This window comes from Coturnix japonica, chromosome 4 (genome assembly GCF_054131305.1).
Source record: "Coturnix japonica strain WE chromosome 4, WE-NBRP24, whole genome shotgun sequence".
Lineage (NCBI taxonomy): Eukaryota > Metazoa > Chordata > Aves > Galliformes > Phasianidae > Coturnix > Coturnix japonica.
In genome coordinates, this window is record NC_140666.1 from 61131969 (window position 1) to 61146053 (window position 14085).

A 14085-nucleotide genomic window follows, 5' to 3' on the forward strand; every position below is an offset into this window, starting at 1 on the left:
TGTGGCACTCGCAGATGAGCTCAGCAGATGCTTCCAAGTGTTCAGGCAGAGAAGTGCTTTTAGACTGCTCAAACGCTTCAGGAAAGCCATAGTGCTTACACCTGTGGTTGGAAATGATTATTGTCATTTCATGTGTGCACTTAATTTTGGTTTGCAGTAGGGATGCTTTCCTCCTCTCTATTTGTTTGAATTATTTGTTCTCTGTCAAAGTGAATAAATCAGTGGCACTTTCTGTTGCATCCAGCCATATCTGCAGAAGACAAGCTTTGTACTTTAGTCCTCCTTCTCAAACACAAAGATCTTCATTTCTCAAGCCTCCATTCGTGTGTGTAGCTAAGCCAATATCAGCAGCAGTCAATTCAGTTCACTCTCCACTCTGGCAGCTGAACAGTGCAGGAATTTATTCTGTCACTTGTTAGAATTACTTCTAATGTTGCCTGGCCTGGTGACTTGGCATTGTGGTATTTGCCTCGGGTTGGAAAAAGTCTTGCAGATATTTGAGTGCTTCATTCAGCAGCATTGCATTGGTCCATATGTAGTAACCACACGTGGTTTAGGAGTATTGTATGTGTCCACACATGAGAAATGACTAAAACATAGCATTGCTTATGCCAGATACAAAGTAACCTGTCCTTCTGACAGATGGATGGGCACTTGTGGGAAATCATCGTGAAGCAGATGACTTGGGAAACATTTGTGATGAACTAATAAATAAAACTAGTTGAAAGAATGGAATTATATGGAATTATTCTTCCATTTTGGGACAGTTCTCTTCAGTGTTTTTATAAATGATCTGGGTGTGGGATTTGAATGCAAAGTGAGTTTGCAGATGATACTAAATTGGGTGGAGCTATTGACTACCTCAGGGGTAGAGAGGCCTTGCAGAGACACTAATTAGAAGGCTAGGTTTTAGGGAAAAGGTTCTTTGCTAAAGGATGGTCTGGCCCTGGAACAGGCTCCCCAGTGCAGTGGCCAACGGCCCTGAGCTGAAAGAGTTCAAGAAGTGTTCAGATGAATCTCCCGTACGCTGGGTTTGAATTTTGAGTGGTCCTGCATGGAGCCAGGTGTTGCACTCAGAGATCCTTTTGGGTCCCTTCAAACTCAGGAGCTTCTGTAATACTGTAGAAATATTTAGTTTCAAAAGGATGTTCAAGACCATCGTCATGTCCAATCATCAGCTGAACCTACTGAGTTCCATCACTAAAACATTTCCATTAAAAATGCCATTAAAAATATTACATGTTTATGCAATAAGATATGTATATCTCTCTCTTATTCCTGTGAATTCTGCATTCTTTAATTTACAAAGGGTAGTCAGAAGGAGCAACTCCGACACAGTAAAGTTCAAATAGGAGCTTGGGAACTACGAAGTAGGTTGCTCTTCATGCTGCTCTCAAGGTATGTCATATTTACTGAAGAGCAGCCAAAGCATGTCTGTCAGAAGGGCACTGGCTTCTGCAAGCATGGCATAAGCACTTGCTCTTGCATTTTAATGTACGGATGCAGTCTTTGATGTTGGGATAGAAGAACTGGGTGGTATTTTTATATTCCAGCTGCTGTATTCATCTTGACAGCTGGAAATGGCGCTCTTGTCTATTTTTTATTTTATTTTTTTGAAAAGGGAACACAAGAGGTTATGATTTAATAAATGTATCTTAGAAAGCCATGGTGTCAAGGCTGTCTCTTGCTGCTTCTCTTAAATGTTTCTCATTGTCTACATGTCTCAGTCAATCAGAATATCATCTGAAATAAGAAATAATGCTTGTCCATTTCAATCTTTGATGCCTTCGTAAAGATCAGATAGCAAAGAATAATTAAGTAACATCAGATTGTATTGCTTCCTTTTTTAATTTTTTCTTGCTAGTGTTCAGTGAAGTTTCAGCATTGCTTGCAATGATGGTGGCATTCAGTGTTTGCTATGGGAAATTGCAAGCATGTGAGAATTTGCAGTGTAAGAGCAGTAATAACTAGATTTCGTCTGTGACAGCAATCATTCTGTCTCTCTGCATGGAAAGCTGCTAAATGGAGGAGTGACACAAACTGGATGCTGTCTGTAGTTTGACAACTGGATTACATGTTTTGTATATCTCTATTTATGCCTTCATTCCCATTTTTCATCAGGTGATGCCCCTAAATAGTAAACAGGGTTATGCAGCTGAGGCTTGGTTGGAGTAGTTTTATGAGTTTTGATTGCATTAGCTAAACTGTTTACAAGATGTTCTTAAGGAAGAAATGAAGGAGAATTCTGGTTCATAAAAGGATGAGAGATGAAAGTAATACCTGTCTTTCACGAACTGCTTCAGTGGTTTCTCTTAAATAGTTTTGTTCTTTTTTGTAGTTAGGAAAACTGTGAGTTTGGTGCAGAAATAAGGGTATTGTTCAATGTGCCTCTCTATAAGCTATTATTCATTAGTTTAATTTCCATTTAAAATTATCCTGTAAAGTAAACATAGGCATTCAATATGAACCAAATTGAGAAAAGAAGGAATATAAAGAAATGCCAGCATAGCAATCTTGGATTTCTGAATCTAGGCTGATATGCATTGGGAATAAATATCTTTGATTATTTTACAGTACCTTAAAGGCTAACACTATGGGGAGAACAAACCTGTAGTTTGGCTGTGTATAATGTGGTTCTTAAAGAGATCAGAAAAAAAGGAAAATATTTTGAGGATGATGTAAAATACTTTTTTCATTCATATACTCAAATGTTAAAATGATTTAAGTTTAAAAAGCTTCTCCTTCTAAAGAAACATTTACAGATGGAACCAGATGGTTATCAACAGTAGAACTTTGAGGTGCTTCATAGAGTTCTAGAGGATTACAGTAGCCATAGCTTAAATTTCTCTGTGTCAAGAAATCTACTTTGTGTGGACTTTTTGGAAATTTGAAAGTCTTTTTGTGCTTTCCCCTCCTCGCTATCTTTTGGTATAGTATCTTGAGTTATGAGAAAAGAGCCAGTGGATTCTCATTTTTTCCAAATGAGAAATGAGACAGATTAACTGTGGATAGCAGAAATGAGAGGCAACCTGGAAAAAGTAACACTCAATCAAACTGTGATGTAATGGCAGGCAGCAAATTATATGGGAGTTTTCCATGGGTTATGACACCCATGGAAGCCTTTGCATTTTTAAGTTGAAAGTAATATGACATGAATTTAAGTATTAATGTGAAGAGTCTTGTCACAGTGGTTTTGAAACAGCTTATTAGATTCCATGCTGAACTTAACTAATTTAGCTTATAGCATGGAGTGTGACCAAGAGGTTTTAAAGAGACTTTGTGGCAGAACGTTGCTTTTCTTGTTCAAATCAAGTGCAGAAGCATTTTCTGAAAAACAAATCTATTTTCTAAACTAGTACTAGATGCTTTTTTGTTTTTTAAAGATATTTTGACAGTTTAAAATTACATCTAACTGTAGTCTGCTTATTTGAATCATGAATAAATGCAGAAGTATCCCGAATTTTGAGCTGTAGAGATGAGAAATAGAGAAGTGAGAAGGTTCTCCATACTTTGGTGTACAGCAACTCCAACATAGCTGTGGAATGAAGCAAATCATACAAAATAAACTCAACAGTGCTACTTTTCTGTCAGTATGGCGACTTTCTGCAATGAATGAGTGTCAGGGTAAAGATATTTTCAACCATCATTTGATGCCATCCTCACTTGGAGCTCATTAATTCCATGCAGTTGTGCACTTGAAAGGAAAACATGGTTATTTTCATTTTTCTGGTGTTTTATGCCAGATTCTGTTCACTGTGGTTTTGAATCAAACGTGCAGGTCTCAGTATGTGACCTTTCCTTGAATTTTATGCCAGCCTTGAATATCCAGCAAGGAGAAACTGTCATGATCCTTTTTTCCCTCTTATTGTTTGATTGTCACCAATAAAAAAATGCTTTACTTTTACCTCTTGACTATTTTACACAGTGGATCAGGCTGACTGAAGAGGTGTAATTTATTTCAGCTTCTTTAACCACGCTGTGTTTTTATTGCTGACTGTTTGCCAAAAAATATCCCATGGAAATTCTTTTATCTGATAACTGTAAAGTGCAGTGAGTTAGCAGTTAGTTATTTCCCTCTCTCTTGAAACAATTGTGTCACTGGTGTAGCACTGGCTTGGTGGGAAGTCATCAGGCTGTAGTTTATGATGTAGCATGGGAAACTCTAGCATGGCGTTGTATGATAATTTCATATATTAATAAGTATGATTTGATGCAAAGCCTGCTAAATGTATAGGGAGATGCAGGCTATAGATAACGTAAGCTTGTGGCTTAATAAAAATTCTATCAATTTGACTAACTTTGTTGCTGCATTTAATCAAAGGTAGATTTAGAAGATTTTCTTTAATTCTTATTCAAATGCTCTTGTGTATTTAATGTGTATAATTTCCAGCATAAAGAAGTAGCTGAAAGGGCTCTAAAGTAACACACAAAGCTTCCTTGGTAGACCTTCTCTGAATCAGCAAACAGCACAGTGCCAGTGGGTGCTGTAGCCAGCTGCTATTGGCATGGGAAAATGTGAATGGATGGTACTATGATTTTATGAGGCTTTGGATACTCTATGTAGAGAGAAGAGTGAACATACTAATTTAATTTTTCATTTCTATTTCTTATACCAGTTTGTCCCTTAATATCTCTTTTAATAAGAAACAAGTCTGACTTTTTCTTCTGGCAAAGAATATAGAAAATCTGCTTTTTCACTGGGTAGCTAGTACATAAATCACATGGTTGTGGCACAGAAGTCAATCTGTCAAGGTAACTGTTACTAATTATTCATCCTTTGGGAACAGTGTGGCTTAAGATTTGGACTCCAGTAACAGTATGGAGCTTTTCACCTCCTGCATTACTGGGTTTGTTGAATCGGAGTAGTGCCCAAAAGTCATTACCATCTGATGGCTGTGGGCCGGTGTGAAATGAGTTATTGGGCTTTATCCAGATTCTAGTGGAGGAATTACTGTCCAAATAACATAACTATGGCTACAGTTGGCAAGGGCTGGAGTGCTTACTGGCAGCCAAAGCAGAGAGCTCTAGGACTGGCTACTTGTCAGGAGATGCGTTCCCTATATGAAACTTATTCTCTGACAGGGGTAAATGCAAAGAAGATAAAAGAGGTGGTTTTCATGTTGTGTGTAAAATATCACTATCTTATGGACAGCATTTAAAAAGTAAAATATATCTCATTCTGATTGTTATTTCACTGGTGTTGTAGTATTGGGGTATGCTACCACTTTTAAATCTTTAGAAAGAAGGTATGAAGACCAACTGACAAACAGAAATAGTGTGACACATAGGGAGAAGTCAATGTCTGAAAGTGAAGTCTTAGTGTTCTTAGATTACCATGAAGTCTAGAAGTGATGGAAATCAAAATAGAAGAACATTTCTAAGCAGGTTTATTTGTTGGCGTGAAGGTTGAGACTAGATACTTGAGTCATTCCCTTAGTCACCCAGACTTTATAGAAAAAAGTAGGCATGCCTGGGCACAGAACCTTCGTTTCATTCATAAGAATGAATCCCAACACAGTTGAGTAGTTGTTGCAGTCATACCCATGAAAATCTCTCACAAACAGCCCTCCCAGTAGACTAAGAACCTTGGTGGACAACTGCCCATTATTTTGCTGGAACGTACTTTGTACATCTTGGTGAAATTCAGAGGGCATGCTGAAAAGATCAACTGAATTTGATGAAGATGTACAGGTCTGCAGGTGACCTACTTCTTGCATTCATGGCGCTTGAATATAGCTTCTGGGGAGCACTTTCAAAGCCCAAAGGGTTTCTAATTGCTAGACAGAGGCAGGTTTGCATTATCAGCATGTGCTTGTTACAGCATAGCAGCAAAGACAAGAATAATTGACTTAGTCATCTAAACTGTATGTTTGACACCTGAAACAAGGAGGATCTTGTTGCTAGACCTGGAAAGCTCGTGCCATGATGGGGTTCATCCTACACGCTTTATATTTTAAGGGTGGGAATTTTGAAAATCTTTCTGCTCTGGAGTTGGGCAGATATAGAATCCAAAAGACCGAACAGAAACTTAAAATTCAACTTTGACCAGGAGATTTCTTAAGTGTAGGGTGAGACATCTGAATTTCAGAGGCAAGAGACCTGCTTTCCCCCCCCCCCCTTTTTTTTTTCTTCTTTTTTTTAAACAGGTGCCAGGAAATTAAGGCTTGGGAGGAACAAGCAAATAAAATGAGAAGGATTTTCTTTTAAGAATAAAAGAGTCTCCTAGAATCTCTTATTGTTGTATTTGATTGTATGTATTAGGCACTGAACTGCAATGATTCTCCACTTGTTTTGACCCTGGGCATGAGCTGAAAGCAAAATCTTAGATTATCCTCCATTTCACACTCTTAGAAAATGTAGCTTTGAATGCCAGCCTGACTTGTCCTGTGTTTTCTAAAAGCACGCTACACCTCTCAGCAACCCAACTGTTTGTTACTTTAGATTTCAGATTTTAGTTCAGCAGCTCATGTCTTTTATTTTTTTCTTCCCCTGTACTCTGCCATGGTGAGGCTACACCTCGAATACTGTGTCCAGTATTGGGCCCCTCACTGCAAGAAAGGCATTGAGGCCCTGGAGCATGTTCAAAGAAGGGCAATAAAGCTGGTGAGGGGTCTGGAGCACATGCTTTATGAAGAACAGCTGAAGGAGCTTGGATTTGTTCAGTCTGGAGAAGAGGAGACTCAGGGGAGACCTTATTGCTCTCTATAACTATCTGAAGGGAGGTTGTTGTGAGCATGGGGTCAGTCTCTTCGCTTGTGTAACTGGTGATAGGATTAGAGGGAATGGCTTCAAGCTGTGCCAAGGGAGATTCAGGCTGGATGTTAGGAAACACTACTTCTCTGAAAGAGTGGTCAGGCAGTGGAATGGGCTGCCCAGGGAGGTGGTGGAGTCACTGACTATGGAGGTGTTCAAGGAACGTTTGGATGTTGTGTTCAGGGATGTTGTTTAGTGAGAACTATTGGTGGATGGTTGGACTGGATGATCATGTAGGTCTTTTCCAATCTTGGTGATTCTGTGATTTTTAAAAAATAAATATGGAGTGGTCTAGGAATGTAAGCTGTTTACAGCAAGTTCTGCAGAAGCTCTTCTTGAGCTTACCCTTCATGGAATCATGGAATTGTAGATACTTGCAGGAAAAAAAACCCATAGAAATGTTGCACGGAGCACAGGATTTCACTCAGTTGCCTCATAAGTTAGAAAGTCACTTTGTTGCCTCATGAGCTTGAAGTTTGAACATTCTTGACGGAAATATTAATAATATAATATTCCTTATTCACTGTAAGAATACAGGCAATCTGCTGACTGAAATAACTTATTTAATAATCTAAGCCTGTGACCCAGGGAACATATCTCTGTTGATGTTAATTTGTTGTACACAAACTGCATATAAAAACATCATAGTTATGTTATGAGAAACAAAATGTGTTTTTGCATCTTTTTCCTCAAACACTTTCAGTATCTTAATTGATAGCAATGAGCAAATGATCAGATAAGTGAACCAAATGATTACATTCTGATTTTGCCAAAGTTATTAAAAGTATTAGTCTTCAGCACCCACTTGTGTCATGGAGGTAATTAATATCTTGATGTTGGGCACAAGGATTGCAAGCCCACAGTTTGTATATGCTTTGTAATGAGTTTTCTGGTTTGGCTTTCAGAAAAGTTGAGCTAGTCAAAACCTCCAGCTGGTTTCAGTGGGATTTGTAGGTACTGAATAAATGTGATGATCAAGCTCTTTTTCATAGACGTTATAATTTGATATGGTGAATGGTTGTAATTCATGTGTTGTTACAATATGCAAAGAGTGAAAGGGCTGTAATCTTTAAATAAATAAATAAATAGTTTAAATAATACCGTTCTCACACATAAAGCCTCATTTTCCTTAGTGTGAATGATCTTCAGCTTTTTCCCCCAATTTGCTAGGGACTGCCCACTTGAAGATGAGAGCATATCTGCCAGCTGTTGCCAATGCCTGTATGTGAGCAGGCAATTTCTACCCTGCCCTTAGCCTGCTTTTGCTCCAGCCATACCTCAGGATATTTCAGCCTGTTCTCAGTCCTTGCTTGACATCCCAGCCCCAAAGCAGCTACTTGTTCCTATCCCCTCTGCTTGTTTGCTCAGCCCTTCTTTCCATAGGGAGTCAAGGAGGATGGGGTTTTCTTTCAGCTCTGCAATATGTCAGTCCTGGTGTTGGAAATTTGGGAAGGATTTCAATTAGAGCCAAAGAAGCAGTCCCAGAGCCAACCAAAACAATAATAATAATGCCAATTGTTTCTAAAGATTTAACAGTAGATCAAGAATTTCAAGCCTGATCTTCTAATACTCTCTTGGAGACAGCTGTTCATAAATGACCCTTTAGTTAAGATTCTTTACAGGGAAGCACCAGGAAAGTGAGAAACTGCCTAGTGAAGCTTTTCATGCTGATCTCATTTTTGTCTTTGAAAATGAAAATATTCACTGAAAGCTGATATTTATGAGAAGATTGGGGTAGAGAGAAATACAAGTTGCTTAAGGAGCTCCTAGCCCATCATCAACATCTCCAGCTGTACTGCAGCAGCCACATGGAGATTTTTTAGAAGTAATCACCTCCGTGTATTTCTGTTCATTTTAGGGCGCATTCTTGCATTTATTTTGTATTATTTTATATGGAAAAACAAGGAAAATTTTTTAAGCACCATTCAGCGACAGAAAGTTCTGTTAAACTTGAGAGAGCATCACTTTATTAGATCTTTTCCAAATTATACACCTGTTCTACTCTGCCTTCAGAGCTGTAAATCCCACTCTGTTACAGAATTCAGTGGATGAAGATATGTGCTAAGTACAAAGAGAAACAAAGTGCAAAGGTGTAATCAAGGATCTGACCTATATAATGCAGTGGGGTAGTTCTATGATTCTATGTGCTATGTAGCATGTAAAGCCCAGCATAACTCTGATTTGCAACACTGGCAGCAGCTGAACTTGAACATCAAGACCTTTAATCTAAGGCCTCCGAGGGTCAGCAAGCCTCAAACACAAGGACTAGTGACTTTTAAAGAAAATTCTTCTGTAGCAAATAAGTGTTCAAATAACTCAAATTTTGATGGGAAGGAATACTTAAGCCTTCATTCGTGTCTTGCAATCCTTCCTAAATATTTTTTCCTCTTCTTTGATTTCTTGCTAGTTTTCTGGACAAGATGCCCTTGCTAAGCTCCAGCAAGTTGAGCATGGAGAGCAGAAAAGAAGATGTCGAGGGCACAGCACCTGCCCCTCCACAGAAGAAGCTGTCATGTCAGTGCCACCACCATTGTCCTGAGGACTCAGTTAACAGCACCTGCAGGTTCGTGGAGGTGGTAAAACACGAGAACCTGTTTGTTATGGTTCTGAAGTCTCAAGTTTGGTGTTCTTGTTTGAGCAGTAATCAGTAAAGGAGTTATTTAGAAATTAGCTGTTTTTTACCTAGATGTCAGCTAAACATCTTTGTTTTCTTTTTTATAGTATTTACGTCTTTCAAGTTTTAGATAAGTACTTATATTAATTCTTTGCATATATAATCTATTCTGAATGTAGTAGTTTGTTTTTAAAATGTGCATGCGATTGATGAGAGGAGAATTAGCAGAGATATATTGAAATGTCTATAAATGCTCATACATTTATAAGCATTCTTCATAAAACACTGTTTATCATAAGAAACCTACTCTACTGTAAACTACTTATTTGGGTTGGATTCTGCTTTCCCCTAGAGGTCCTAACTCCCTAAGATGGACATGTCCTGCTGTACCTTTGGAGGCTCAGCACTGGCGCTGCCTGATGCAGCAGAGTCGACCAATGGTACTTGCAGTGGAAGCGCTCTGCTCTTCCCACACTCTGTCTCTTTCCACAGGGTGCTCCTGCAGCAAGTACATGAACTGTTGCTGCTGAATTAAGGTGCTGATCTAACAACCCTCTTGGCTTGAGATGAATGCACAGCTTGTCTTTGCAGCCATGTAGGGGTAAACTTGTCATCTGCTTCACATTAATATCAACTTTTTATTCTGCTTACTTAAAAACAAGTAAAATACTGAAGATAATACCTGCTCTAGTCTAGTGGAGTTGTGCAACTGCAGGAAATATTAAAGCCCAGCTGGATAAGACAGTTGTGTATGCAGTTGTTTTTGAAGTGAGATCGTCTAACGTTGTATCAGTACTGGCTAGCTCTTCCAGGCAGCACAGTAAGAAGGTAGACAAGGAAAAAAACCAGTGTTGTTGAAGACAAATTGCTATTTCTTGGGATTTTAGGAGCATTGTTCTGTAGCTTGACTTGGTTCAGCTCAGCCTGCAGTTTCACGCTGAAGTTGTATCAGTTTTTGATGACAGCCATAAATGCTACTTACCCCTTTCAACATTCTTTCTTCAAGCCCATATATAGCTAGAAGTCAGACCTAACTGCTCTCGAATGACAGTACATTTTTAAAAAAGAGCTATAAAAATTCCCTCTGAAATCAGTTTGCAGATGCTCTGCAGCATGAATTAGCTTCCCTGTTCCTGCCCAGCAAGAGCCACTGCTTTCTCACATGCTAACTTGCATTCATGATCAGGAAAGATACAGAAGACTTGAATCCATTAATTATGAAGCACAGAAGGACCCATGTTAAGGAACTGACTCAGTGAACCATTTATACTCCAGCTTTGGGTACACTTTTGTTGCATGTTTTATCCAGAGCTACTCTTCTTTCCCATCCTGTGCTGCCACCTGAGCACTATCCAACTTGCCCAATGAACAACAATGTAATAGCTGAAGAGTTTAGAGAAATTTAAAATTAAACATTTAAATTAAAAATTTAGATTATTTGAAATTAAATACCCTACCTTCGTGGTTTACCATCAGTAATACTTTTCAGGATAGTGATCATGGCCGTAGCGCCTCTTACCTTGATATGAGAGCTGCAGTGAGGTCAAAGGACAACGGAGTATACAACATGCCTTGTCTTCCCTGCACCTGCTTAACTTTGTCAGTCTTTTACTTCTTAAATTCCTTATACTTACCTGGAATTAAGGATGAAAAGTGAAAAGGGACCTTACAGTGACAAGGGCATTCTAAGCCTAACATTCCAGTATCTGGCTGTCAAAAGGTTTGACCAAGCACAGTCAGGTGAGCAGGGATTATGAGTTTCCCTGTGCCTTGAGAACATTCTGCTAGTCAGCCTGTAACTTTCACGCTTCGTGCTAGCCTGAATGACTATTGGCACAGTTTGAAAGCAGTCAGGAATTCTCATTTAACTTAACTGTAAAGGAAATAACACTGTTGAAATTCAAATATTATTGATTGTGCTGTGTTTGTCTGAATAATAAATTAACTGTTCCAGATTAAAAGTTATTGCATTAATTAGCTTTTTCCCTCAGATATAGTCACTAAAAGCTTTCTACAACTGATAAGAATTGAGCCCTGTTGGCAGCTCTCTCAGTCTGTTAAGATTTGAGCTGTACTGGAGTCTGCAGGGCTCTGAGCTACATTGACTCAGAACATCATGCACTGTTCCCACTGAGGCTTCCACAAGAGCAGAGGAACTTTTTGTGTGCCCAGGAGCAAGGAGGGCTCCCAAAGGTCAATGGAAAAGCAGTTTCAGCTGTGGCTAAATTAGAAGCCTTGGAATAAAAGAGGCAATCCCACCACTGTCACTAATAGAAATCTCTTTTAAATAGCAGTCTGCCATCCCTGCTGAAGTTTTTGGTCCGCTACCACAAATATTTATCTATCAGGACACACATACTGAGCAGACAACTGATAGCCTGAATGTTTATATAAAAATGAGGACATCTGGTGGCCATTTAAAGTTCTCCCTGTTATTGTATTTATTTATTTTTTTTTAATTTGAAATCAGTATTCTTAGACCACTTCTGTGTCAAATCTTTTTCCAGCCTTCTGTTTCTATACAGAATTACCCTTTCTCTGTATTTTTTCAGCTTAAGTGCAATTATCCTTTAGGAAACTATCAATTATACCACTCATTAGAGAGACATTTCATCAGAAAAGTGTTAGTGGTGGGTGGTGGCAAAAGGAGCTAGCTGTTGCCTTACCCACAAACCCCCTGTTCCCCTCAGTGCACCTAAACACACCTGGCAGATCTAGTTCTATTGATAGTTGTGGCAAGGGGCCAACTAGTTCCAGGCTGGAGCAGCAGGAGAGGGAAATAGAGGTAGGCATTCTCTTACCATAGCTTAGAAAGAATGTAGTGCTCAAGTCTGAGTTTAAGTAGAGCTCCTGGGCAAAATGTGTGGTTGGGTGGCTGAGGGTACCACTCAGGGTAATTAAAACTCATTAGTGCACTTAGGGACTTTATGTTTAAGGTCTTTGTAAAAGGTTCATGGTCCTTCGCTTGTAAAGGGTGTGCTAACTGGTGGTGTGTTGGAACTTCATTCTTTTGAACATCTGTGCAGTTCATAAAAGACTCTCAATAAAGAAGCTCAGAGCTGCTTTGAAACAGCCAGGACCTCGTTTTACTCTTTCATTTCAAGTTTTGTATGTGCAAAACGAGCACATGGGCAGTTGTGTCTAGTCAAAATTAGTTGCATATTTTTAAAACTGTTGTTGGATTTAATTGGCTGTAAGTGTAATGGGATTGCAGTAAAGGTAGAGGCTGATGAGGTTCCAAGTTGTATTTTCTTTACATTCATAAATAAACGTTGACAGTTTTAGGGATCAGTTTGATAGAATTTAATTTCTTATGGTTTCTGCCCAACTGTGTCTTGAGGTAGCTTTTGTTATCTAATGCAATAAAATTAAGTTGCTTTCTCAGCCTTACCAGAGGTGATAATTCACCTGACTAATTTTATTTTCATTTTCATGTTCTTCAGATAATGGGACTGAATTTTCTTTGTAATTTGGTATGTAGGGACTTCAACAGGGGGCCAAAGCACTGAGTTCAAGCACCCTTTCTTTTATTCAGTTTTCATTTTTAGTGTAAAATTAAACACTTCCTAAGGAAGGAGCTATGATGAGATGTTGTGTGTTAACTTATTTTTATTTTTTAATTTAAGCTTTTATACAGGGCCACATGGATGGTAAATAGGTCTGTTTTGATGAGTAAATCAAAAGTGTACTAACCCTTGCAAGCTCCACTATTTTCTTCTTTTCCCCTTCAGCCATATGTCCCATACATAGGTCAGCAGGTGACTTCTCCCTAGGTGCTCAAACCAAAGTCCAAAAACCTATTCCTCCCTTTTTAACGATGCTGCAGAAACTGCTTGTTCTTAGTTTCGCTTAAAGGCTTTTTGTATTGGTTTTTAATATATGCCTTATGCTAAACGGTAATGCAGGTCCAATCTCCCTGTACAGAAACCTGTTGTATTACTTTCAGATAGATTTTTTTTAGCATGTGGGAATACTTCAGTGTTATTGTGTTGGAGTACCTAAGATTTCCCTTGCATATTAAATTTACTTAAACCAAGAAAATGTTCCCAAATAGCAAATATCCATGTTGAAGCTGCCCTACCATTAAAAAGGAAAGTACATCATACAAATTCAACTGTACTGTAATCTTAACACCAGGTAAAAGAAATTATTCGACCCGTGTTTAATTTTTTTTCTACAAAAGAAAGAAAAGGAAAAAATAAAGGGAAAGGGAATAGAGAAAGGTATATAGCTTTATGCTGACAGTTTCCTTCTTCATAGTTCTCACATTTACTGAAATGGCTTTTGCACATATGCGAAAGGTACTGGAGGGACATGGTGAACGTGCAGAGATGTACCTATGCTTGGTGCTGCTGTCATACTGTTGCACTACTAGGTCTGTATGTATGCCTGTCAAATCTCATATACTTATTATGTATCCTGGGTAGTCTGGCATTGTGTCTTGAACTCTGCGTTGTGACCCACATATAAGGGTAAACTGTGATCTGATGTATGATAAGAGCAATGTGCAACACATCTGATGGGCTGAGTCATGTCTGGGAAGATGTATAGAAACAATATTGATGGATAGACCTATATGGGAAGTAGAATATATGAGAAGATATTCTGCTAAGATATACTGGGTATCTTCCCCTCCACACTCTGTGTGTAGTGTAGTAGAGTTGTCAATGAACACTTACATTCTACGTCATTGTATTGGTTTCAGTGTAATGCCAAAG

At 38.7% G+C, this 14085-nt stretch overlaps 1 protein-coding gene across 9 annotated transcripts in view; it reads left to right on the forward strand.

Moving 5' to 3' along the window:
- BMPR1B (bone morphogenetic protein receptor type 1B) overlaps positions 1–14085 on the forward strand; it is a 231485-nt gene that overhangs the window by 191718 nt on the left and 25682 nt on the right. For 7 of the 9 annotated variants that reach the window (XM_085547072.1, XM_085547073.1, XM_085547071.1 and 4 more), the window contains one exon: positions 9161–9316. The exons of the other annotated variants lie outside the window; for them this stretch is intronic. In XM_085547072.1, the coding sequence (XP_085403198.1) occupies positions 9174–9316 (143 nt within the window). In that variant the 5' untranslated portion in view covers positions 9161–9173. The remainder of the gene's footprint in view (positions 1–9160; positions 9317–14085) is intronic. 9 annotated transcript variants of the gene reach the window in all.